Raw genomic sequence first — 27969 nt, 5'->3', positions numbered from 1 at the left:
TAGACCCTGTGCCTATGTGGGATGCCAGCACTGCAGCTGGATACTTAGGCAGCTATGCCACTGTGCCAGCCCCTCTGTTCTTAAGAGTCAAACTTCTTGACTCTCCACTGCTCTCTGAGTAACTAGCTTGTCTCTGCCTCTGTGTGTCTGACCCGCAGCTTTCCGTTCAGGTAGTGAATCCCCATCCAGGCTATAAACCCATTAGAACCAGAAGTCTGTGTTGGTACTTTATACTGCACAAGTGACTTTTTTCAGGTTTCAAGCATACACATATTCTGTGCCTTGACCTAAGCTATACTCCCCAGGAGGTGAGCAGTTAAGGCCTGTGCTGCTGCCACCACCCCGGCGTTCCTCCCTGTGCCTTATGACACACAGCACTCAGCGGCTGGCATGCTGAGGGTCTCACCATGGCAGGCCTGGGATGCCAGCACCTTCTGGACCGTCAGTGGCAGCGTCCCGTGGATGCTTCCTGTGGTCTGGAGCAGCTAATGATGAAACAAACACATGAACAGGAAAAAGAACGAGGACAATGGAGCTTGTTGCACATGGTTCCTCGGGCTGAAGCCCCCGAACAGGAAGAAAGCTTACCTCCACTTGTTCTCGAAGGAATTCCTACAAAATAAAAACAGGCCTTGATATTGCAACTGTCCTTTGAGTACCTATATAAAATATTCCAATTTTCTTCTTTTCTTAAAAGCTGAGTGAAAGAGAATCCTTCATCTGCTGGCTTTCTAAATGGCTGCGGCCAGGGGCCAAAAGGTGGCATAAAAGGTTAAGACACCGCGTGCAATGCTGATGTCCATTATGAGCACTGCTTTGAGTCCCACTGTGGCCATCTGGGGAGTGAACCAAGCAGAAGATATTCTCTCAGTCTATTTCTTCCTCTCTCTCTCTCTCTAACTCTTTCAACATAAACAAATACATCTTTTTTAAAAAATTTATTTTATTATTGATGATGTTTACATAGTTGATTAGGGTGGGAAGGTTTGAGGATTAGGGGAAAATGGGAGAGACCATTGTTTCACATTTTCTTTTCCCTCTTCCTGCATCTGGGGGAAGGGGAGAGACAAGGGGAGAGGACACACCCAGCTTCCCAACCGCAGGGTCATGCTCCGGATATTCAGCATGTTCTGAGGGTTCTGCTCAAGTAGTTTCAATAAACAAATAAATCTTTAAACACAAAACAAAACAAAAACGACAGCACTGTCAGGAGCTAGGACTTCCCTCTGGATCTCTCCCATGGGTGGCAAGTACTTGACTTCAAGTAATTGGGCCACAATCCACTGCCTTCCCAGGCACATCAGAAGTGAAGTAGCTTGGACTCAGTCTGGTATTTTTATAATGGAGGCTTAGCCCACATGGTGCCATAACACTTACCCTGCCAATTCCAATGCTGAAGTTAAATCTCCTGAAGGAGAGGGTCCCAGGAGTTAAATGTGTGGGATGCTGCGACACTCTGAGCCTGCACCACTGAGGTGGCTGGGAAGACCGCTCATTCCCGTGACTCACTCCTGAGAGCGCAGGGGAGGACAGGGTCCTCCCATGATTGACGTGAAGGGCCTTGATGAGTCAGCTGACTCGGAACATCAGGCAGGCTTCTCACCAAGAGGCTGGCTATCTGAGTTTAGAATCTAAGCCAGAACCAGGGTAGTATTACACACACAGGGACAATCAATACACAAAAATCCTACCGCAATGTATACTCCCAAACACACTTGGGCAAAAACCATAAACAAAAGCCCACCAGCTTTTGGGGGGCAATTCCCTTCAAGTCAAAGGCTTATTTTTCAAACACATTTTGTTGAGAAGTTTCTCCTCCGCTGTGTATCTTTGACCCTGGAGTAGTCCTTTCAATAGTTACATCCCTACGGGTAGTAATATTTTAAAGGAACTCCAAAGCAGACACTTTCTCATGCTAGCAATTTGTTAAAACTCTGGAGGCAGAATAAAAAAGTATTTTGAGATGGCACTTTTAATAATTTCCTCATAAGAAAAAAATACACAGGATTTCTTTATTCTTGGAAATGGCGATGGGGTGGTGTTGTCATATGGTGGGTAATACGCCTATGATGCGTCTCTTAGTCACACTGGTTCAAGTCCCAGTTGCTCTTTTGCTCCCAGTTTGCTCCACAGCTCCTTGCCGACCTGCGTGGGAAAGCAGCAGAGGACTGTCCAAGTGCTTGGTTCCCTCACCCATAGGGAGACCTGCAAGGGTCTGCTGACTCCCGGCTTCAGCTTCAGTCCAATTACTTGAAGTCAAGTACTTGCTCCCCATGTGGCCACTGTAGCCATTTGAAGAGTGAACCAGCAGGTGGGAAACTGTTTTGTTTGTCTCTCCTCTCTCTGTAACTGTGCCTTTAAAATAAATACATCTTTTTTTAAGATTTATTTATTTATTTATTTATTTATTTATTTATTTTTTGGAAAGTCAGATATACAGAGTGGAGGAGAGACAGAGATGAAGATCTTCCGTCCAATGATTCACTCCCCAAGTGACCACAATGGCCGGTGCTGTGCTGATCCAAAGCCAGGAGCCAGGAACTTCCTCCAGGTCTCCCATGCAGGTGCAGGGTCCCAAGGCTTTGGGCCATCCTCGACTGCTTTCCCAGACCACAAGCAGGGAACTGGATGGGAAGTAGGGCTGCCAGGATTAGAACCGGCGCCCATATGGGATGCTGGCGCATTCAAGGTGAGGACTTTAGCTGCTAGGTCAGAGCACTGGGCCCTAAATAAATCTTAAAAAAAAAAAATAAATGCCTATTTATAAATAGCTTCCTAAAGGGTACATTTTCTTTTCTTTTTAACCAGACTTAGAACATTCTCTCCCCTCCTGCTAGTTGCCATGCTTAGAGATGAACCATTACCGAGAACAGATACTACATCATGTGTGTTGTAAAAGCTGCCTGCCATCTGTCAAGCAAGTCTGTCCCCCTAACAGGAGCTCAGAGTGGGTGGATAACAAGCCCAGCTCCTGGGCGTGTGTCCCTGGACTGGTAACGCCTAGTCAGGTGGAGATGGGTCTCGTCCTTGGTTCACTTCCTATTTCAATAGTTTGATGAATGTTGGACAGTTTGAACGATGTTCAACAGGCCCACGCAGCAGGCCAGGAGATAAAACTTCATGGAAGCATGTATTAATGAGCTTTCAACTGGCAGGGTTCAAGCAGCTACCTCCTCAAAACACCAGAACTGTTCCAACTTCTTCCAGAGTCAACAAAAGCTCTCCTGATGAGTCTGCCTTAACATAATCAAGATTTTCTGAAACCATAAGCTTTGTTCCATTTTGAAGTAAACTGCTTAACAGTAGTCTTTGAAGTCACTTCAGGAAAAGTTTTCATTATAATTTTCTGGTTAAATATTTAGGGATTGAATTACAATAAGAGATCCTAACAGATCCTATCTTTTGAACTGCAGACAATTGGGAGCAGGAGGCGTAGGGAAAGTGAGCTCCATGCGGAAAAAAAGCTGTGTGCGGAGCAGCGCAGAGGCTGTCTGGTCCAAAGGCACTGAGGAAGGGGTCAGAGCAAAGCAACCGAAAAGCTGGCCTCGTGACTGCCCTGTCCTCCAAAAGGCCTTCTCATCCTCACCTCCCTACCAAACAAAACAGGGTCCCCGCTCAGCCGTGTCCTGCCCACACTTCCTGACCACTCTAACTTTCCGCGCCTCCCTCCTTCTCCCTTCACTGCAGCTCTGTCTTCTGCTTCTCTTCCTTCCCAGGAAGTGACGCCACCGGGTTGCCAATGTCCTCTTATGGTCACAGGCCACCTTTCAGCTTCACTTTGTGGCCCCTGCTGACCGTTCCCTTCTTGATTAAAAATTCCCTTGGTTTTGCCAACACCACCCTTCCTGGTTTCCCTCTTTCTCTAATCAAATATTTTCAATCATGCTCACAGCTTCTTGTTATCAGGAGCTTTCCAGACTGTTCCAAAACACATGCACTCTGGATGCTGGCACTCCACAGACTCTACACTTTGCCTTCTTCCTTTTTCACTCTTCAGATTCTTCCCAAACAATCTCACTTCCCCTGTGCCCTTCTGTGGCTTCTGACAGTATCAAAATATACTATCAAATAGAAGCATAGCCCAGACTACTCCACGACCCACTGGACATCTCCACCTGCAGGGACACTCACTGCTTCTAACCCTGGGTCAGAACCCACTTCCTCAGCTTGGTGTGCTCCTCCTCATGCTTCCTGCCCCTGGCAGTGGGGCCATGGGCCTTCTAGCCCTCTAGGCTGGCACCCCAGTCACTGTAACTTCCCCTTTCCCCCTTATTCTCTCTACTTTTGGTGGATCACCTGGTCCTCCAGGTTCTACTTCCTAAAGTATGTCTCAAATATGTCCCTCCTCTCCATTCCCAATGTTGTGCACTGAGTCACATCTTCCTTGTCTGCTATCTCAGTCAGGGCCACGGCCTCTCAACTGTTCTCCCTGCCACAAATTTCCCCATATCTTTCTGTCTCCTAATTTATCACTAAGTTTATCTTACTGTTCTTATTTTAGATAATAGTTCAGATTCCCAGACAAATGAAAGACAAAATGGATGTGGATTTTCTGGTGCTTCAAATAAAGAGAACTAGAGATAAAGGAACAAATAAAAAAGGTCACCAGTGAGAAAAAGGAACAGAAAGACTTGAAAAAGAACCAAATAGGGGAGATTAGCCTAGTGGCTAAAGTCCTGGCCTTGCAAACGCCGGGATCCCATATGGGTGTCGGTTCTTGTCCTGGCTGCTCCACTTCCCTTCCAGCTTCCTGCTTGTGGTCTGGGAAAGCAGTTGAGGATAACCCAAAACCTTGGGACCCTACACCTGTGTGGGAGACCCAGAAGAAGCTCTGCGCTCCTGGCTTCAAACTGGCTCAGCTCCAGCCATTGTGACCATTTGTGGAGTGGACCAATGGATGGAATACCCTTCTGTCCTTCCTCTCTCTACAAATCTGCCTTTCTAATAAAAATAAATAAATCTTTTATTTTTAAGTAAATGCATCTTGAAAAAACAAAAGCTATATCTGAGACCAGTTGGGCATACCAGGGAAGAACTAGGAGCCCAACCTGTATTAAAAAATGAAAGAAAAAACAAAAAGAAAAGAACCAAATAAGACTTATGGAAGTAAAAATGTGGTCCTTGAAATAACACTCCATGGATAAATTAGACATATTACTAAGCAGCAGATAAAGATAGTGAGGAAATTTCCCAGAAGATATCAAAGGATGATAGAATAATGTAAAGTAAGGGAAAAAGTTCAACGGACAGCGAGAATAGAAAAAAAAAATGATAAATGAAAGGGAGAATGGGAGAAACAGCATTGTTGGATGTGATAATAATGATGTACTTTTTCTCCCTCTCTTCCTCTCCCTTCCTCCTGTTCCCTAGGTCTCACTCCACTGTAATCACTTAAATGGTCTTCCTCACCGGAGCTGACTACTAGCACTCAGCAGGTACCATGAATGCTTACTGGATAAAGGAGGAGGACAAAGTTACCGTGAATTTCCCTAACATCTCCAGCCACAGCTCACCTCTACAATACTCTTGGTCACGGTAGATCTTCCTCTCCGAAGTTCACTGGCTTCTCTTTCCACAAAACAGAGCGGGACTTTTCCCACAAGGACCAGCGAGTCATTGGTGTCTGGAAATATAAATTCAAGGCCCAGATCTTCCAGATTCTTGTGGTAACACCTACAGAGAGAGGCTCAGATGTGAAAGCCTTACTTCATTCACACTGCAGTGCTAGTGGCAAACCCCTGACTGTTTCTCCAAAGCTAACCTAAGCTTGAAAGGTCAAGCTGTTTTTCTCCCACTTGGCACGTGTGCGTTCAGGGCTTTGCTCCTGAAGGACAGCAGTCCCTCTTGACCCACAGTCCTGCTTTCCTCAGTCCCAGTTACCCGGGGTTAAGAGCAGCACAAAAAATATTCAATGGAAACTTTCAGATCTGGGTAATCCCTAAGTAGTCAACTGTGTGCTGGGCTGCTGTACCTGAGACAAAATTGCACTGTCTCACTCTATTCTACCTGCACCACCTTCTTTGTCCAGTGTACTCACACCGTAGTTACTTCACAGCCTTCTCCATTGTCACACTGACTACTGTAGAGCTCGTGTTCAAGGAAAACTTGCTTTACTTAATAAAGGTCCCAAAGGGCATGAGTAGTGATGTAAAGGGCATGGCAAGACATAAAATACTGGACAGATGAATGCATGGGCTCACAAGGGAAGTGACAGACACCCAGGGTTCAGTCCTGTCCATGATCTCAGAGATTCAGTGGAGGTCCTGAAGCCTTCCTTTGCAGGTAAGAGGCTAAAATCCCGTATGAACCTCCACATTTTCAGTTTTTTTCCATAGGGAGCAGATATTGGTTCCTAACTCTTATTCTGGAGTTTTTATTTTTCACGGGGGAGCTGCTGACTTCTCCTTGCAGGCATTTGAACATGTTTGGCACAAATAAAGGGACTGAGATTGTTTTAATAAGCATTAGAGTAGGGGGTAATTAACAGCCCCAGGAACTGTGAGGTCTTAATTAACAGGATGTAAATAAATGGATATGCTTCTAGCAAAAATTAAGCCCCAGAGAAAAAGATATATTGGCAGTAGCATCTTCCCAAATCTGAAATAAATTGGGAGATGAGTCTCTATCCATCTTCAAGAAGGTGCACTGCCCAGAATGGGAACTATTCTATTCACTTTCTATGGTAATGAAAAGTTGGGACTCTTAGAATGCACCAAGGCAATGGAGAATGGAAGCAATTACTGCAGTAACTGTGCTTTCAGAAACAGCAAAGCATAAACACTGGCTGTTCCAAGAAACGGGAAGAGTGGTCTAAGCCAACTGCTGGAAAAGATTATCAGGGCAACTCCATGCCATATTCAACAGCTGGGATATAGTGGAAAGAACAGCATTTCAAGTCCAAAGACCTGCCTTTGAGGGCCTGTTCCACCACTTCATAATCATTAGGACCTGGGCTTGATCACGTAAATTGTCTTGGTCTCAGGTCCCACCCTGAAACTCTGGGCTGACAGCTGTGCTTCTACCTCTAACCAGGATGTTGTACTCTGAATATCAAGTCCCCATGGTGGTACTAACCAGAGCAATCTCCTTTGTTCCTCTGTCACCGATATCTCCAGCGGAGGAATTACAGTGGAAGACAGTAGTTTTTTCCGACCTGACCCTTGTGGCTGTTGTTTCTCATAGGATTCTATCAGGAAAAAAATGGATGTGTTAAGAGTTGGAAGAAGGCCTGGCACGGTAGCCTAGCGGCTAAAGTCCTCGCCTTGCACACCCGGAATTCCATATAGGCACTGGTTCTAATCCCAGCAGCCCTCCTTCCCATCCAGCTCCCTGCTTGTGGCCTGGGAAAGCAGTCAAGAACGGCCCAAAGCCTTAGGACCATGCACCCGCTTGGGAGACCCGGAAGAAGCTGATGGCTCCTGGCTCCGGACTGGCTCAGTTCCAGCCATTGTGGCCCCTTGGGGAGTGAATCAGTGGACAGAAGAGCTTCCTCTCTGTCTCTCCTTCTCTCTGTATATCCACCTTTCCAATAAAAATAAAATAAATCTAAAATAAATAAAGAGTTGGAAGAGAAGGCTTGGTGCGATAACTCAACTTGCTAATCCTCCATCTCCAAGCACCAGGATTACATATGGACACAAGTTTGTATCCTGGCTGCTTCACTTCCCATCCAGCTCCCTGCTTAAGGCCTGGGAAAGCAGTTGAAGATGGCCTAAAACATTGGTACCCTGCACCCATGTGGGAGATCTGGAAGAAGCTCCTGGCTCCTGGCATCAAATAGGCTTAGCTCCAGCCTTTGCAGCCACTTGGGAAGGGAACCAGGCAACAGAGGTCTTTTCCTCTGCCTCTCCTTCTTTCTGTGAATTTGCCTTTCCAACAAAAATAAATAAGTCTTAAAAAATATTTGGAATGGAATTCTTCTACATCCGACTACAATGAAGTATGATAAGGCACAGATAAGACATAATTATTTTAGTATTTGTGAATGTGTTTTGTGTTCAGTTTTAGATTTTTGAAGTTCTATTGCCAAAGTCAAACTGTTAAATATCCAGCCTACTTACTCATTTTAACAGTATTTTCCAAAATAAGGGGGAAAAGACTTAAATCTTACAATAAAATGAACAATGCAACGTTTCTGTAGTTAATAAATGTGGTTGAGTAACAGAAGCAAATAATGTGGGTAAATGGGAAAACACATGGGCTTACCACACACGCCCATGATTCAAGAAGGCTTCCCCCGTCCTTCAGAAAAGGTTCCCAGGTTTTGAAGGGAATTTCAAATGGCATAGCACTTGTAGCAAGTTTTTCTAACACTGTTGATATTACTTCTTTCCCAAACCTTAGGCTTTGGTTTTACAAGGAAAAATGCAAAAGGTAGTAATCTCATTGACGCTGGAGTTCTGGTAACTCACCTGACTCGTTCAGGTCCTCACCTGACTCTGACTTTAAAGCTTTGCATTATTCGATCCTTGGAGGTTTCCTGGGATTTTTGTATCACTTAAACTGCTTCAGGGTGAAAAGTCTGAAGAGCAACATTTACCTAGCATGCACTGAACCTGCAAAGATCCCTAGAAAAGCAGCGACACTGGCTGCTCCTGGGACGGAAGCCAAGTTAGAGGCCAAGGGTCCCAAGAAGACTCAGTGCATCTGCCCTTCTGTGCCATTCAAGGGTTGGAGCCATCAGACGGCATTCTTCAATCGAAAGAAAAACTAGTGTGCAGGATGTTCAGAGCTGCTGGGGCTCTCAGCCACACAGGGGCAAAACCATTTTTCTGGCCTATTTCAGGCATTATGAAGGAGCCCTGTCTTCAGGCCTCACTAGGTTAATAACAAAGAGAAGCAAATATGTGCTGACTACGTAAGTGAGGCCTACATGTTTGAAGGGGGGAAGTGAACTTTACATCCTTTCAGTTGTGAGCAGCCAAGCCAAGGACCTCACTATTAAACACACAATGCATCTTTTTTCAAGACAGGCAGAGACTCTTTCTGGGGTCCTCACCTGTAAGAAGCTGCTCCAAACGAATGCGCTCATGGGCGGCATGCTGGTCCACCAGGACAAGCAGGTTCCCACCTGGAAGGTTAGTTAGCAGGTGTTACTGGGGCCCCCCACACCCTCAGGTGCGCATTATGGTGATCCTACTGTGCTGAGGCAGGAAAAAACTTCATTCAAACCATTCAGTAATGTGCGCATGCACACACACACCGACTCTGTATCATTAATACTTTATATAATTTTAATGTGTAAAGAAACACCATTATTTTACCTTCTCTCCATCCATTTAAACATGTAAAAATTGGGGCCAGTGTAGGAGGCAAGCTGGCCCTCTTTCTGCAGTGCTGGCATCCCATATGGACACTGGTTCTAGTCCTGGCTGCTCCACTTCGCATCCAGCTCCCTGCTTACAGTCTGGGAAAGCAGCAGAGGATGGCCCAAGTCCTTGGGACCCTGTACCCATGTGGGAGACCCAGGGAAGCTCCTGGCTCCCAGCTTCAGATCAGACAAGCTCTGGCCATTGCAGCCATTTGGGGAGTGAGCCAGTGGATGAAGACCTCTGCCTCTCTCTCTCTCTCTGTAAATCTTTCAAGTAAGAAAAAATAAATCTTTTTTTAAAAAGAAGTAAAAACTACTCTGATTTATACAAACACCATTCCTGGTGCGGGAGACACTGAATCCTGTATTACAGTGCCTTGGTTTGAGTTCTCGGCTTCACTCTCAGAACCAGCCCCTGCTAACGCACACCTGAGAGGCACTGGATGATGGCTCATGCCCTGAATCCTTGCCACCCACACAGGAGACCTGAATTGAGCACCTAGCTCCAAGATCTGGCTTAGGCTTCGACTACACTCATTTTTATTATTATTACTATTAAAAGGTAGCATCACACATACTCAAACTCTTTCTCTCTCTCTCTCTCTCTCTCTCTCTCTCTCACACACACACACACACACACACACACTTACTTTCTCTCTCTTTTCCATCCATCAATTCATTTCTCAAATGGCCAGAATGGCCAGAGCTAGAACAAGGCTGCATCCAGGAATTCCACTGGGTCTTGTATATGTGTGGCAGGAGCCCAAGTTCTTGGATCATCATCCACTGCCTTCCCAGGCACAGATCAGAAACAGAGTGGCTGAACTGGATCCAGCACTCTGACATGGGATGTTGGTATTACAATAGCTCAACCCACTGTACCACAAGACTGGCCCTGAAATGGATGCTTAAAAATTCAAACTACAAAGGAGATGGCAACATCACACAGTGGGTTAGGCACTCGCCTGCAACTCCAGCATCCCATACTGTAGAGCCAATCTGAGTCCCGACTGCTTCCTTTCTCCTACAGTTCTGGTAAATGCATTTGGGAAAGCAGAGGAAGACTGTCCGAGCTTCTCAGGCCCTGGCCACCCATGTGTGAGAGCAGGATGGAGCTCCTGGTTCCTGGCCTTGGCATGCTGTGGCCTTCTAGGGAGTAAACTAGCAATGGAAGATACATTTCTGTCTCTCCTTCACTCTGTCTATTGTCATTCTGTCTTTCAAAAAAAAAAAAAAAACAGTCTTTGATTAAAAAATACTTGAGCTTTTTAAAAATAGCATGTCTTTCAAAAACAAAGACAAACAAGAGATACTGCCTGTAGCAGCTACATGTCAAAAGTGTGCCACGTTAGATGTAGTTTCCTATATTTTGATGAGCAGGCATTTCACCTGGGAGTCTTAAGAAAATGCAGATTCTGGTGTGGAAGGCCAGGGTGGGGACCGAAGCTTATGGAATTCTAGCTAGCTCCTAAGGCAATGCCATCTGTATGCAGCCAGGCTACAGACTGGCAAGGTCAAGCCAGGAAGCAGAATTCCTGACCCCAAAAAGCCAAAACTCTAGGACATTCCTTTCTCATGGATCAGAGAACTGAGTCTCAGAAGTGCTCAGGCTCAGGTGGTTTTCTAACTTACATTTGATGACTTTCCCCAAAAGTGTTAAGGTTAATTGCTATGGACAATATTGAAATGAAAATCTTCCTCTTGAGTCTAAAATATTAAAAAGTTGTTTCTAAGAAATCAAGAAATTTATAGCGTGAAAACTTACAAGAAAAAAAAAAGGAAGCATCTGATAGTGTGTTCAACCAGAGGAAAGGCCCTCAAAATTTTGAACTATACTCCTTTGAGGCTAGGCGGAGTTGCAGCTGGATGCGATGAACACTGTATTGGGCAGAACAATGGAATAAATAACAAACTGTAAAGGAGTGACCTCAACCTTGACAGTAATTACCAAGATTCAGGGACACCAGGAATTCCATCCTGTAACCTGGCTGGCAGAATGGCTTACCTTTTTATGGCTTACACAGTGTTTGTGACATGTTTTGATTCCTTCAATGAAGCAGGGTACAAGAAGGTAATTTACTCATCCAGATGCTGCATTTTTTACATTATGACACAATGGAATAGAAGCTTCAAGAAGACAGGAATGTTTGTTCTATTCTCAGCATGTCTAACAGAATCTGACCCATGACAGAATGGAACTAGAGGAAATTATGTTCAGTGAAATAAGCCAGGCACAGAAAAACTATGAGCCATATGTGGAGGCTAAAAATGGTAAGTTAGTACCAATGGTCACAAGTGGGATGAGAGGAGTAGGAGCAGGAGGCCAAGGGGCTGGCACTGCGGCACTGTGAGTTAAGCTGTCACCTGTGATGCTGGCATCTTTTATTGGTACTGCTTCATGTCTCAGCTGCTCTACTGCCTACCCAGCTCCCTGCTGAGAGCCTGGGCAGTAAGCCGAAGTGCCTCCACATGGGTGGAACACCGGAAAGTGCTTCTAAGGCCCAAAAGCAGCTCATTGTGTTAATTAAAACAGTTAGTAAATAATAGGTCAAAGACAAATTACCTAAAATTCTCTCAGAATAATCAGGGAATTAGTGAAAAATCTTTCTAGTTTATTATTAAAAAAGATATTTATTTCTACTGGAAAGGCAGATTTTACAGAGAAGAGAGATGGAAAGATCTTCCATCCGCTGGGTTGCTCTGCAACTGGCTGCAACAGCTGGAGCTGAGCCGATCTGAAGCCAGGAACCAGGAGCTTCTTCTGGGTCTCCCACTGCACCCAAGTACTCCTGCCATCTTCTGCTATTTTCCCAGGCTCCCAGCAAAAGGGGTCTCTTCAGAGCCCTCACATCAGGCAGGCTATACATGGTGGCCACCCCTTATCTGAGGGGGATCTGTTCCAACACCCCCCCCCCAGTGGAGGCAGCACTGAACTCTATATATATTATGTTCTCTTATGCATAGATCTATGATGGGTTTCATTTATAAACTGGACACACTAAGAAATCAGCAACAACTAATGATGAAACAGAACAACTGGAACAATTATATACTATGATCAATTGGCCAGCATCATCACTCCTGTGCTTTGGGCCACTGTGACACCATGACATCATGTATACACTGCACTAAGGGATCCCGCACTTCACTGTGGGGCGGAGCAGGACGGCTTCGGATTTCATCCTACCACTCGGAACAGTGCTGAATTCAAAATGTGAGGTTTTATTTCTGGAATTTTCCATTTAATATACTCAGGCCACAGCTGACTCGGTAACTGACACTGTATAAACTGAAATCCAGAAATGGGGGAGGGGAAGTGCTATTGCGAATGTGCTCAATCAAAGTTCTCCTATTAAAGCAAAGCTCCTCTCATCCCTCCCCAGGCCCTGCCTTCCACATCACAGACTTCTGAGTCTCTCCTGGTGGTCTTCCCCCAGCCCTGAAACATCTCCCATTTGCTACAATCCCCGATTTTCTCTGTCCCCAGATCGCAGCCTGCATCTCACACAACACCTTACTCATCTTGTCTCAATGTTGGCTTTGCAACACAACATTCTGCTTTCTTCCTACTACTCTCACTAGTCCATCACAATCTCTTTTGTTGGCTCACTTTTTTTTCTACCTGACCACTAAGATTTGGAATGATTCCAGATTCAGTGTTTCTCCTCATAAGTCACTTTCCTTCTAAATGATAAACTTTATCTTTGGACGTTAATGACAAACCTCAGGCTGACATCTCAAATTTATATCTCTAGAGCAGAGCGGCACATTCCCAGACCAGATCTGTAGTCTTCACCACATTCCTACTATCTCTTCTGGAACATTTCAAAGAGAATTTAGACTAAATTCACCTCCAACATCATCCCACAACATCATGTACGGAAACAAGAAAACTATAAGTCATCTCTGATACTCCCTCCCCATAGCCAATAAGACACCAAGATGTTCATTGCCTGAACATTTCCATTCACTTCTCTAGTCTATCCTGGTCCCTGCTAATCACAGTTCCTTACATTCTGTGACATTTTTCTAACATCACACCTGCTCTGTAGTTAGTGGAACTCCACCCCAAATGCCAAACCACTCTCCATACTACAACTAGAGCACTCTTTCAAAATGCAACACCACCCCCAAAACGATACAAAAACAAAAGCCAAAATAAAAAAAGTGGTTGATTGTTCTCCCCTAGTGTTGGGACAAAGCAAAGCCTGTTACTGGCTCCTACCTACTTCTCCAGGCTCAACTCCAACTACACCAGCCTCACTTCTGCCTATGTCATTCCCCCTCTTCCACATTCAGTGAACTCATATTTCAGATCTCCCTTCATCAACAAATCCTTTTCTGACTCTCCTGAGAAAAATCAAATCTCCCAATACATGTTCCTAGAGTATCTTGTACCTTTCTTCTACAACATAAAACTAGGGTTCAGATTTTATGTTTGTATATTTCTGTCTCTCCCACGTGGGTATCTTATTACTGTATCCTTATGGCCTGTCTAGTCCCCACAACACAAAAGGAACTCAGTCAATACGTGCTGAACAAGGGGCAGGTGTTGCAGTACAGTGGGATGTCACTGCTTGGGATGCCCACACTCATTTTCAAAGGGCTGGTTCAAGTTGCAGCTGTTCCATTTACAATCCAGCACCTTGTTAATAAATCTAGCAAACAGCAGAAGATGGCTCATGTGTTCGGGAGACCTAGATGGAGCTCCTGGCTCCTGGTGCTGGCCTGGCCCAGCACTGGCTGTTGTGGCCATGTGTAGAGTGAAACAGTAGATGGAAGGCAATTCTAGCACAATTCATCTATCATTATGAAGGAAAAACATGAAGCCATTTAAAAGTCAAACAACAAAAATATTTTTCAGAATAAAAGATGAAATTTCTTCTTTGCCTACCATTTTCATTCCCAAGGCAACCATTGTTGATATTTTATGTATATATGTAATGTATGTACATACACACACATTTAAAATTATATATGTATATATAAGCATACATAAAACGAATTGTATTTTAACATTGCTTCATGATATTCTTAGACTGGTTTTCCTTCATCTATCCAAATCTCTGAAACCATATAGTACAGCAAAAATAACCTTAACAGAAGGTTTCCAGAAGCCTTGCTGGCTATAATTGACGTAAACTTCGTCCTCACCTGCTTTGTCATCCTCTTCAGCTTTAGTGCTCATTAAACAGGCGATAAACTTGTTATCCACTTGCCGGAGAACCTGTGATACATCCAAAGAAGTGGTACAACACTACATAAAAATGAACAAAGGCTTTTCTCCATAGAAAAAGATTAACACCACACTTCTATTCAGAGTTGTCTTCATTACAACACTCACAATCTAGGACTTAGGTAAAGCACTGACAAACCGGAGGGAGTCATCAGAAAGTCAGAATGGGCAAGAAGAGATTAGCAGACACAGACGGGCTTCGGGAGAGACATGCCAGCAGAGCTTTGCAGTGATGGGTGACCTGACCCCAGAACTGCTTACAGAACTGGAGGCTGCTAACAGATAGGATGAAGGAAATTGACAAATTCACGTTGGAGGTGCAATGATACCCGGTAAAGCAATGAAAGCCAGTGGTGGGGAAGATGCTTGGCATAGTGGTTAGGGTGTTACTTGGGATGCTCACATCCCACAGTGGACTGCCTTGGTTCCAGTTCTGGCTCCACTTTTAATCCACCTTTCTGATAATGCACACCCGGCTGGCAGCAGGTGATGGCTCAAGGATCTGGCTCCCTGTTACCCATGTGGGAGACACAGACTCAGTTCCAGCCTCCTGGCTCTGGCTTAGGGCATTTGGGACATCAACCAGAGAAGGGGAGCTCTTTTATAATTTGTCGGTGTCTCTTTCAAATAAACAAACGTAAATCCATTAAGGTTTTGCTTTTTTTCCCCCCTTTTAAAGCCACGGTGGCTTTAGACCTTGTGGAATCCTAGCATCAAGTCAGTGCCAGGTTGGAAGCTGAACTCAACCTGTCTACCCTCCCAATTTGTTTCCAAATCAGAAACAAGGTGACTGAGACAGCCAAAGCAGCGAACGGAGGGCAAAGGAGAAGAGCCAACAAGCCAGGAAGGTCCTTCTGTTCACAGAATACCTCAATCTGCGGCTTCATAAACTGTTGCAGTTTCACCCAAATGGGCCCTTTAAAAAATATATATATATATACACACACACATTCATATATATATATACATATATGTGTATATATATATATATATATGTATATATATATATATATATATATGCTGGTTCATTTCCCGCATGGCCCCACACCAGGTCAAGCTGATGCCAGGATCCAGGAGCCACATCCAGGACTCCCAAGGACCCAACAACTTGGATTATCTTCTGCTTTTTTCCTCAAGCCATTAACAGGGAACTGGGTTGAAAGTGGTGCAGCAGGGACATGAACTGGGGTTGCAGGCAGTGGAATTACCCACTACTCTATAGCGCCAGCCTCTAGGGTCATTTTCTAAAGGGCACTGTTACACATTCAATGATCAAAGTGTCACTTTGTTCAGACAACCAACCTACTGCCAAATACAGATACAACTATATAAAATCTTCAGAGATACATTAACAATCCTTGAAACCTTAAGCCTAAATCTATAACCGAGTCTGTCCAAAACTGCTTTGCAATTGCTTTGCAAGGATAATTAGCTCCATGCTTTTCTGCCCAAGTAAAGTTCTGGTAAGATAAAACTAAAAACAAAAATATGTGCTAAGCCCAACATAGTGTGAATCATTAAATAAATTCAATGTCTCAAGAGCTCAGCTAGTTTAGGTCTTATATATATTTTTATAAGATTTCAAAGTCAATCTTTTACCTGCATTGAATGAATCATTTCTTTGGTGAAACGATATGGATACAAGATGTTGTGAATTTTAACTGCTAAGCTCTCAGCTTGGCCCCTGCTCACATCAACAGCAACCTAGAAAGACACAGCACAAACATCATTTAAACCTCAATTTCTATGTCTATTGGACTGTTTTAGCAAATATTTTAAAGTGCTTTAAAACATTTTTATAAAATCTACTAAAAATGGGTTGAAATCAGGAAGTTACAGAAATTCAAAAGCTCTACAAATACCTATCTTACATAGCATTTTCTGTTTACAATTAGGGAAACCAATATCGTTTCAGACCCACAATCTGTTTACACTCCATGATCCAGCCCTTTTAAAGACATGGTAGCTGAACAATTTGCGATTACTCATCTGCTATCCAGCCTCCCTATAGCACACATGGTACATTCCGGGGAGACCCGCTGGAAACAGATCCCCAAACCTGTCAATGAATCATTCCCCCAGAAGCAGCTTCATTATTTTATCTAATGATGAAACCTGCAGTGTCACCAGCCCCAAGTCTACGCCACAGCTGCATAGCAGGGTTTCTAAGAGCAGTAATCACATTCATTCTTCACACACTGATTGTACAGGTTTAAGCCAAAAAGTCTGAGCTTCCAAAATCTTAGAAATGCTGATTCCTTCCTTTCTACATTAAACCTTAAGTTCAGTGTCTAATCACAATTATAAGTGTGTGTCCGTACTTCGACTAAAGACAGAGGAACACTGCTGCAGACCCACCTCTGGGTAGCGGGTAAATACCGGGTTGTCCCACTCTGAGAGCAGAGACTGCAGGGATTCGCTGCCGTCACCATCATCCGCAGTATCTAGGGCAAATGGGAAAGGTCAAGTGGACACGCAGAGCCAGGAGAGGCTAGCCGGGACTGTCCTTGGGAGACAGCCTTAAGCCCCGAGATCGGACTCCCTGCCTACAACTGACTCACTGATTCTACAAATGCTTTGTGTTCGCTTGAACTCTGAACTGTTCGGCTTTGCTACCTTTAAAAATAGAGTTGGTGACTGTAGCTTTTGGTATTATAACTTTCCTCCAAACTGTTAACTAAAGATACTCCAAAATACAAGTCTTGAAAAAAACTACAGCTCAAATTAGTAGCCTCACTACCTACAGGTAAAAAACAAAACAAAACACAAACACAAACAAAATTTATATATATTTTTAGAATAAACTGAAAAAACAGATGGCTGTATGGGCTTTTCTTAAATAAGTCAGAATGTGACTCTCCCATTTTTAAAAATAAAATAATAATTTAAAAAAACCTCCCTGATCTCAAGACAGCAGTCTATTCATAATCATTCAGCATTGACCTCAAGTCTGGAAAAGTAATTTCTGATCTCAATGCGTGCAGTGAATTACTTAGTCCTGTTGTGAAACAGGGCCATGGGGAATGCCTGGTTCCAGGAAGGCACAGCTGGCACTGATCAAGCTTAATAATGTGGCCTGCTTTGGTCTGTGAGTGAGGTGGCATGGAGTGTACCAGGTGTCTGGGCAAGCTGTACCGCCCCTACCTCTGGAATTCTTTCTCGTCACAGTCCTCTCCTCCTGAGCTCTTGGAAGGAAAGGAAGAATAAGGTCACTTCTAAAAGGATGACATCTGTATTGAGACCCTAAACATAAAAAAGAAAGAAAAACCTACACATTTAAACTCAAAATACAAAGTACTTAAAAAAGCTTAAATTACAAATACAGAAAATCTCTCTCTGGACCAACTGAATGCAGACACAAAGCAGACTAATCCTAAACTCTTTAATGAAATTGTTCTAATTTAGGGGTTTACATTTTTTTTTTAAAAAAAAAAGATTTGTTTATTTGAAAGGCAGAGAGAATCTTTCATCTGCTGCTTTAATATTCAAAATGGCTGCTAACAGTTGGGACTGGGTCAGGTCAAAGCCAGAGCCAGGAACTCAATACAAGTCTCTCATGAGAGCTTGGGTCAGCTGCTGCTGACTTCTCAGGCACATTAGCAGGGTGCTAAATTGGAAGCAGAGTAGATGGGAATCACAATGCCAGCCAAAAAAGGACCAAAGCACGTACCACAGTGACTCTCAATAGGACCACTTTTACATGGGGCACATTTGGCAATATCATGAGATATTTTTTCACTGTCATGACTTGGGTGAAGTATGCTGCTGGCACCTAGCAAAGGCCAGTGTTGCTGTCAAATACCTTACACTGCACATGACAAACCACCCAACAAGGGATTGGCTAGAGAAAAGCATCTAATACATAGAGCATACCTGTCACCCACAACCTGGAACAACATTTATGAGTCCCCAATTTATGTCACATATCCCCACTATACGCCCCATGAAAACATTCATGCCATCCTAATCATGTTTTGATAACTATCTTCCCTAACAGACTGTGATTTCCTGAAAGCAAAGTCAATCTGCAATGTGATATCTAACAGTGTGAATGGTCAACTAATGCTGACAGAATAGAGGTGAGTAGTAGTTGTCCCTTGGGACACATCTTATATTGGAGTGCCTGATTAGAGCCCCAATTTCTTTGCTTCTAATTCCACCTCCCACTAACACCCCGCCTGGATGGTAGCAGATGATGGCTCAAGCACTTGGGTTCCTACCTCTCCCATGGGACACTGGAGCTCAATTGCTGGCACCCTGCTTCAGCCTGACTCATTCTCAGATGTTGTGATCTGGGGAGTGATCTGGGGAGTGAGCCAGGGGATGGAAGCTCTTTGTCTCTATCTTTCAAATAAAATGAAAATAAATGAAGCAAAAATCCAGCTCTTGAATGAATAAATAAATAGCTGTAAGAATCAGAAGTTCTCAAATCAAACTACAAACTCTTATAAGATCTGGTCCAAACTCTACCCATCTCTCTCTCAGGTCAATCAGATTCGAGTTTCAGAAATAATGCAGATGACAATTTTTTTTAATTTTTATTATTTATTTGAAAGAGTTACAGAGAGACAGAGAGAGATCTTCCATCTGGTGGTTCACTCTCCAAAATGCTGCCATGGCTGGGGCTGGGCCAGGCCAAAGCTAAGAGCTTCATTTGGATCTTCACATGGGTGGTGGGGAAGCCTTTGGGCCATCTGCTGCTGCTTTTCCCAGGCCATCAGCAGAGAGCTGAATTGAGTGGAACCACCTGGACACCAACTGGTTCCCATGTGGAAGGCCAGCATTGCAGCTGGTAGCCTTACCTGCTATACCACAATGCAGATAACAACTTTGGAACAGAAACAAAATATGATGAAGCTATTCCCCAGAAGATAACCTGTTAGATAAGAACTGAAAAGAGAGATTAATTAAGGATGATAATATCAGGGACTGGTATTATGGCAATGGGGGTTAAGCTGTTTTCTGTGGTGCTGGCATCCATATGGGCACCGGTTAGAATTCCAGCTGCTCCATTTCCGATCCAGCTCCCTTTAATGGCCTGGGAAAGCAGTCAAGGATGGCCCAAGTACATGGGCTCCTGCATCCATGTTGGAGACCTGGATGAAGCTCCTGGCTTTGGACTGGCTCAACCCCAGTTGTGGTAGCCAGTGGATGTAAAATCTCTCTAAATTTGCCTTTCAAATAAAAATAAATGGGCCCGACGGCGTGGCCTAGCAGCTAAAGTCCTCGCCTTGAACGCACCGGGATCCCATATGGGCACCGGTTCTAATCCTGGCAGCTCCACTTCCCATCCAGCTCCCTGCTAGTGGCCTGGGAAAGCAGTCAAGGATGGCCCAAAGCTTTGGGACCCAGCACCCGCGTGGGAGACCTGGAAGAGGTTCCTGGTTCCCGGCTTCAAACTGGCGCAGCACCAATTGTTGAACTCGCTTGGGGAGTGAAACATCGGATGGAAGATCTTCCTCTCTGTCTCTCCTCCTCTCTGTATATCCGGCTTTCCAATAATAATAAATCTTAAAAAAAAAAATTGTCATGACTTGGAGTCTTGACATTACTTTGTTTTGTTTTTGGTTTTGACATTACTTCTTTTTTTTTTTTATTAATTACATTGCATTATGTGACAGTTTCATAGGCTTGACATTACTTCTTAAAATTACCTTTACAGATCCTCTCTTTCATACATTAAAACCTACCTCTTACTAATTTATCTCAGGTAACATTTCTAGGTATGGCTTGACAATGTTCTAATGTTCTGCTATACCACAGCTTCTCCCAAAAAGGCAAAATTCCACCTGAGAGGACGGTATAGAGGGGCTACCTTTTTAACCAACTTGTTTCCATCCCAAAAATATTCCTCAGCAGGAAATGAGGAGTTAACATGGCCCCTGACGTTCACTGTAAGAAGTGCTGATTCAGACAGCCAAGGCTCAAGTATTTTAAAGGAGCACATGTGTCTGTTGAGTATGACGGCAAAGATGTTTCTCTTTGTTTTAGCAACAGTCTTCTCCCAGTGTAAGGGAACCCAGTTATTTCCTGGCCCTGCATCAGAAACAGGAGCATCTAGCACAGAGGAGGTGCCATGCCTGAGATTTCTCTCTGATACGCTGTCAGTGAAATCAGGACATGAAACTACACCAATCACAAAGGGCTGCCTTAATGGCAACGTACTAGTCTCTACAGTGATACTGACATGAAGGGTTCTTGCTTCTTGCTTAATATTTTCAAGCAGGAATTACTATTTTTTTCCCATTAAGAAGAAGAAGAAAAAAAGAAAACCTGGCAAACATGGAAAACAAAAGGTCTTATTCAATTATAAATAAATCAGACCTCCTAAGGAGAAACTGAGTTGATTTGCAATTCATTCATACAATTCACATTTTTTTTTAATGTGGATACAGAGTTGATGTTTATCCTCCTAGTGCAAAGCCAAGATTCTAGCCAGATGGAAACCAGCTTTACCTCTCCCAACATCCAGCCCTCCACATGCTGCCAAAACAGTGTCACTCCTGGAGTTGACTGAGCCCTGAGAACAGAGTCCCCATCCAGCCTACAATGTGACCCTTGTAGGATCCAGAAGTCACACAATTGCTTTCCTGAATAGCTTACTACCACCAGGAATAGTTCAAGTGGATTACCATATGCATTATAAGAAAGGACATTTGAAAAGTACAGATACACAAATGCATGCTTAACCTACCACTTGAAAATATTACGGTGAAAAATCCCACTTTTCTGGATAAAAGTCCATAAATAGTACTGTATTGAACCACAAATTTTACTGAGAAATCTAGGATGAATAAAGAATTATTCTGGTCCTCAACTTGGGAGTCAGGCAAACTTCCGGAAAAATATATTGGCACTGCAGGTGCTTCTAAAGACAAATTTCTAGGAGAGTTGTGCATTGGGAAGAAGGGTAAATGAGGCAGGGAAGCCCTACCATTAAAATTTGACTGCCTTACCCTTTCCTAAACATGTCTTAGTGTCACTTTCATCCTGTATCAGGGTTTCACTGAGCTCCCATACCTAAATAGTGTTGGGCCTAATTCCTCATATCCCACAAAGCACCAACTCAAGCTTCATAACTGTCTTCAAATATTGTATCTGTTGACACCAGCTCTTTGAACAGGGGATCCCTACTTCCTTGGCGTTTCAAGCTATATTTACCGTTTCAAACTATACTTACCGTTCCCAAGGACAACATCCACCGCCATCGTGGTCAGGTCTTTAGTACATGCGCTCTGGATGTCCTCTGTAGGAGCAGTGAACATGCTAAGCCCTGTCATCCTGTTGATGTAAACCATTCTCCCCAAGGTGACATCAAAGTGCTGCTGCCAATCCATGGAGGATGTGTTGGACTCTTCTGGTCCACAACAAGCTCTTGTATTAGATTCCTTACTCTCAAAACAGACTGCATCTTGTTTGGGTGGGGAATCCTCTACCTGCCTCGGTACCCTTCCAGTGGACGAGTCAGGACTTCCTGTCTGCTGTTCTGAAGCTCTGAGAAGAATGTCTGAATCTTTATCAGTAACTTCAAAATTATAAGGTAAAGCCAAAGGGGTTTCTGATATTACACAGTTCTCTGTTGTATTCCTGTCACAATGTGTCTCACTATCTTTGTTGGAAGAATTATCCTGTGTAACACAATTTGACCTGGGGTGGGCGTCATTCTCTGCTTTCTTATGCTGATTTTCAAATAACTGACAAAAATCTATGGTTAACCCACTGCAGAAACTATTGTCTTCTGCACTGCAGTTTGAATCTGGAAGTTCATTAAGACTTAACTCTCTTGCTTGTGTCTCTCTTACAGAATCCTTCAGTTTGGATAATTTGGAGGATAGTGATTTAGGCAATCTGTCAATACCCAAAGGCCTTCTGTTAAAGCCCCATACAGTTGGAGGACTTTCTCCCAAACAAGCCATCTGTTGTTCCACGTGATCTTCTTCCTCAGAGAGTGGAAACTCCTCGGGATACTCAAGGTGACCTTCTGGCTGACAGCTACCACTCAAACCATCACGCATCACAGCAATGCTTTTACAAATGTAAGAGTTGTTAGAGCAACTCTGGTCTCTCAGGGGAACATCAGACTCAACTTGAGGGCAGAGACTGGCAGGGACTTCAATGTCATTTTCCTTTGCTTCTGAATCGGGAGAACTGTTAACCTTCCCATACTGCCTCTTGAACTTCTCTAAAGAGCCTAGCGGGCAACTCAACCTCAGCTTCTTACGGACTATGTGTTTGGATGAACTAATCAATGTGTGTGTTTTCTTACCACCATTGCGAATGTGTCTATGTAAAGGGAAGGAAGATGTAGCCGGAAGTAAACAGTCTGTGTGTGCTTTTAGACCATTGTCCTGAAAAGTGGAAAGATTTCTATGTGCTGCTATAGGTCTTTGCTTGAGCCCATAACCTACACTGGTTCTGCAGACTTCTCTGTTGGGCAACTGAGCAGATTCTTTACTTAAAATGCTGGTTAAATCTTTGATGTCTGGAGTCTCAACTGAATGATGTGTCTTACTTCCAAATGTTTCCTGGGCACTCACAGGACCAGGTCGAACATAATTTTTCAGTGGATGTCCTGCTTCAGTGGATGGAGTTACCTCACTCTGCACCACATGAGTTATGAAGCCAGTAGAACATAATTTAACTGGTCCATAACTAAACTTGTTTCTTCCTCCACAACCACTAGGTTCTTCTTCTCTTGTCTCTTTCTCTCTCTGAGCACCATGGACTCGCAGAAATGCTGTTTCCAAAGGCTGAGACTGGCAATCCGAGACGGCAGCATCTTCCAGTCTCTCCAGTTGATCCTGAGTGGCATTATTTTTTAGAATGTTGGCAGCCACGCCATTAGTAGTTCTATTCACTTTCTGTACTTCTAGATCTTCTTCACTGTTCCCCAAGCGAAGTGTTTGAAAAGAAAACTTTTCTGAAGTGGTTCTATGTGGGTTTTCTAAAGAGTAAGGGTCAAGGCCAGATTTTGCATGTTCCACATTTTCTCTCCAGTCTGGTGCGTCAACTGTCTCTTGTTCTAACACTGAATCTGAGCAGGAGCTAGCTTTATGTAACGGTGATGTCGTCATTTCATCAGGCAAAGGGCCACCTGATTCATGGGCACACAAAAATGAATCATCTGTCTTTTTTCTGATAGCTTCCACAGCCTGAGAATTCTCTCTATTTATGTTTTCTAGAGTAGCTTTTCTTTTCACAGCCTTTGATTGCAAATTAAACATTTCATAGGAATCCAAAATATTATTGCACGCCTCCTGGAAACTTCCCTGGTCACACTTCTCTTCAGAGGTCTTCTGAAGAGTAGCACCCAATAAATTAAAATCATTGTCTTCGTTAAATTCCTTAATGTCCTCACCTGATAGTTCTACAAATAGTTTTTCTTGCTTTAAAAACAGTTTCACTCCTTCTTGAATACAAACCAAGGGAGTATCCCAGTTCTGAAACTCAATCAGTGTTTTTGCTGGCTCCATGCACACATCATATTCACAGAATGGGCACTGCACATTGATCACATAAACCCCGTGGAGTTCTGGAGTAGACCGATGCCGAGGACTTGAACTCATTTGTCTGCCCACAGTGCCATTCTTTGGCTTGCATATGATGCTTTCTTTCTTTAATAAAAAGTCCATGAGTTTATGCAATTTTGTCCTTAAAACCAATCTTTTGTTCACAAACAAAAACTGCATATTCTTATTGTAATGTGCTTCAGAGCTGATATAGCCAGTAAGCTCAAATTCCTTATACTTAAAATGTATTTCTCGTAACTTCTGGGACTTCCCCAATCCATAAATTTGACAAAATCGGGAACATATGTCTTTGGTTTTAGGGAGCTGAAGCACCATGGAACCAGACACATCGTTTCTTAAAGAGAAAGAGATGGAAGGGTGCATGAGTGAGAGAGCTTCTATCCTCTGTCTAATTTTCTCAAATTCCAGCCTAGGGTCCATGCACTTCCTCCTCACAGGTAACTGGTAGAAAAGGTTATAGACCGTGACTGTCGTCCCAGCACTTGGTCTACTCAGATCAGCTTCACCAGCTTTGAGGGCTTTTCCATTCTGAAACAGTTTCACAAACGTTTTCATTGTTCTGTTTTTCCTAGATGAAATTTCCATGGCACTGGCCATGTAAGCTATGCTTGCCAACGCCTCCCCCCGGAAACCATAAAACTGTGGCCTCTCTAAGTCCTGCACCGAGCTGCATTTACTGGTGAAATAGCGATTTCCCGCCTTGTCCACGTCTTCACTCCCCATCCCGAATCCATTGTCTATCACTTGAACTTGAAAGGTTTCCATGTTCACCCTCACGGCCACACATGTTGCTTGGGCGTCGATGCTGTTGAGGGAAAGCTCCTCCACACACTGGCCTAAGGAGCCTATGGTCAGGCCAGAACGCAATCTTGCTTGCACTTCAAGCGACAAGCACTTGATCATCACGGGCAGCGGGTTGGTGGGAATGCCAGGCTCGTTCCCTCCTCAAGCTAGGAAGAACTGCCTATGGGAGGAAAACAAAACCACCACACACCTTCAAAGCTTCAGATTTACACAGCATAAACCTTCTCTCTTCAAGCAGCATGAAGAAATACCACTTGAGGTAAATCAAGCACTCTTAATTAAACCAAACTGAGAAACAAAAAGATTCTCTGATTTCTAGGCAGATGACAAAACTCACGCCTGGTGTCACAGATTTAACATCTACAGAAATGTTCCTAAGGTCATAATTTTCACTGCTCCTTTCTAAATCCCACATGCCCTAAAGTGAAATCATAATTAGACTTAAAGCTGACCCATAAAAGACAGTCCTCAAAAATGCTAACAGCTTCACCAAAAACAGATGCCTGAATTAAATTCAGCTAAAAAACATTAGCTAGAAATTATTCATGAAAAAAAGTTCAAGTTCTTTCATAACATTTATACATTACACAATAACCAGAACTTTTAGGAGAGGAAAAAAAAGAACTTATAATGAAGTGCTAAGATACTGTAATAGAAAACGTGAAGCAACAACAGTAAATTAAAAACATCCAATTTTCCCAAGGAGACAGAGGCACCCGGGGATCATTACTATTATTAGTTAGATGTCACTGCAGGGGAAAGAAGGATGGGTTGGAAGGGCTAGGGCAGCCCAGCTCATTGTCAAATAAGCCTTTCTTTACCATTTGATTCTTACATCTTGTTCCTGTATGACTTTGATACAAAGTTTCTGGAAGGTCCTTATGAATACTCGTTTGTAGTAAGCCTGAGCCGTGACACACAGGCTGGAACTTCCTAGGCCTGCTGAGGGGCTGCCTAAGGGCAATGTTAAGGATTCTTGCAGGTGACTAGAATATGAAGACTCTGGGGGGCCATCAAGGGGTGGGACCTCTCCAACGTGGTAAGGCTGGGGTTTGCAAACCTGGGAAAACCAGGAGCTGTACCTGCAGACCACTCCTGGCGTCTTCTAACACAAGGAACTTCGCTGCCTGCAGCAAACGGGGATTCGACGGTTATGAAGATCCTGTTGAACGCTACGACTTCCTGATTCCACCTAACTCCTTTTAGGGAACAACGGGACGTGCCGGTCCCGGGCCGAGGCCTCGGCACCTGCCCCAAGCCGGGCACGCCTGTCCCACTCGCACCCCAACACGACCCCCGGCCCCCGCGGCCTCCCGGGACCCTGGCGCGCCGGCTCGGGGCAGCTGGCCCGCGGCGGCCACCAGGACGCTTCTGCTAAGGAGCACCCGAGTCATCCGTTGGTCACGTGCTCTCCCCCCAGTCACCTCGAATCACGCTTCACCCACACTTTCGGTTACCAACCGCCTCGGACGCCGGCCGCGCGCACCGTGGCCTGCCAGGCTCGTGCACGTACGGCCCGCGAGCATACGCTCCGCAGGGAACGCGACAACCGCACGCTTCCTGCGCGACACCGCACCGCGCGTGCGCACTCCGCACCCCACCCCACCCCGCCTGGCACCTGCGGTTCCCCCGCCCCCCAAGCTCTTCACCCAGGGACCTCCAGTTCTCGGTTCTGGCGCTCAGGCATGATGTGAAGGCTGTCCTGGTTGCTGTTTAACTGTTGTTTTTAGGTTTTTCCTGCGTTTTCTGGCGCCTATGCAAACTGCCAGGTAATTCAATAAATACGTTATCTGAGGGCTTCTCGTTAGAATGTAAGTCGTATGAAAATAGGGACCAGGTTTACTGTTGTTACCCCTCTCTCCCCCCATGGATGACAACAACGGCTGGAATAAATCCAGAGCCTTTCATCACAGACTTACGGCCTTTCAGAGCTGGAGAGGATTGAAAACAACAAAAAAAATTAGCTCAACTCTGTTAATTTACAGATGAGGACACCAAGACTCTTTTGAGTCTTTTAAGTATCTTCCCGATTGGCACCACAGCTGCCTTTTCTAACTGAAGGAGGGCGGAACTCTTAGAGCACTCGGAATACGTGTTTTTTGGGGAGGTGTTAACCACCCCTGTTCTTGCTGTCTGGTTTTCATTGAAACTTATAACAAAAATGGAATTTATGACAAATGTGTCAGAACCAGTACGTGTTAAATGTGGACTTGTTTAATGACTAACCAAGCCACGTCTAGGGGCTTAGACAGCAAAATTCTGATGATTGCTTATATTAATTTGCTAGGACAGTTGTAATAAAATGTGACAAGACTCACACGGTGGCAGTTTAGAATTTATGTTCTGCTTCCGGAAGCTGGAAGTCGGGTCAAGTGGTTGGCAGGGATGATTTCTGGGGTCTTAGCTTGTAGATAGCAACTTTATCTATGGGTATGTGTATCCACATTTCCCCTTCTAGGGACACTAGTCACATTGGATTAGAGCCTGCCTTAACAGTCTCATTTAATTTTTTTAAATTTATTTTTATTGTATTGTTGTTGACAATCTTTACATAGTTAATCACGGTTAAAAAAAATGCAGGGGGTATAGGGAAGTGGGTAATACTATTATGTCCATATTGTTTCCATCATGTATCTGAGGTAAAGGGGGATATTGAGGGAGAAGCCCCACCCGGTTTCCCGCCCATCCCAAGTCCCGGATGTGGGGCATGCTCTGAGATATTTGCTCAAGTGGTGTTAATAGTTCTCCAGTTATGAATCGCTGCCAGTTTCGCTCGATGAGGTCGTCCACTGATTGATATGGTCCATCAAAGTCTCCGTTTGCCCCATATTTCGCTGCCAACATATAGCTGAGATGAATGATTGACCTGTTCTGTCTTCTGTCTTTTCTTGGTTAGAGTTCTGAGTCCAGCAGTTCGATTGGGGAGCTCTCCAAAGAAACTTTGAGGTATTCCCAGACCAGATTCTTGTATGTTCTAGCAAGCACAGGCCCCGGCACAGTCCATCACCCTGATCAGCTGGTGGTTTCAATTGCTGGGTTGGTTCTGTTTTCAGTCCCGAGTTGCACTGGAACCAATGGGTGTTGCAGTC

At 44.2% G+C, this 27969-nt stretch overlaps 1 protein-coding gene across 6 annotated transcripts in view; it reads right to left on the bottom strand.

Annotated features, from left to right (window-relative positions):
* Positions 1-26322, bottom strand: part of MLH3 (mutL homolog 3) — a 31010-nt gene extending 4688 nt beyond the window's left edge. Inside the window, exons 1-11 of one of the 6 annotated variants that reach the window (XM_012926777.3) lie at positions 25963-26302; positions 21727-25040; positions 17691-17789; positions 16905-16990; positions 16146-16250; positions 14465-14537; positions 8999-9070; positions 7075-7186; positions 5514-5673; positions 589-612; positions 407-485 (exon numbers count right to left, since the gene is read on the bottom strand). In XM_012926777.3, coding sequence (XP_012782231.2) covers positions 407-485; positions 589-612; positions 5514-5673; positions 7075-7186; positions 8999-9070; positions 14465-14537; positions 16146-16250; positions 16905-16990; positions 17691-17789; positions 21727-24979 — 4063 coding nt within the window. In that variant the 5' untranslated portion in view covers positions 24980-25040; positions 25963-26302. Of the gene's footprint in view, positions 1-406; positions 486-588; positions 613-5513; positions 5674-7074; positions 7187-8998; positions 9071-14464; positions 14538-16145; positions 16251-16904; positions 16991-17690; positions 17790-21726; positions 25041-25940 lie in introns of all 6 variants that reach the window. The other 5 variants (XM_004584392.4, XM_012926778.3, XM_058655157.1 and 2 more) reach the window with 5 other exon arrangements.
* Positions 26323-27969: the final 1647 nt, after the last annotated feature.

This window comes from Ochotona princeps, chromosome 26 (genome assembly GCF_030435755.1).
Source record: "Ochotona princeps isolate mOchPri1 chromosome 26, mOchPri1.hap1, whole genome shotgun sequence".
Taxonomy (NCBI): domain Eukaryota; kingdom Metazoa; phylum Chordata; class Mammalia; order Lagomorpha; family Ochotonidae; genus Ochotona; species Ochotona princeps.
The sequence above is the reverse complement of the archived record's forward strand: the minus strand, read 5'-3'. Positions and strand labels throughout refer to the sequence as shown.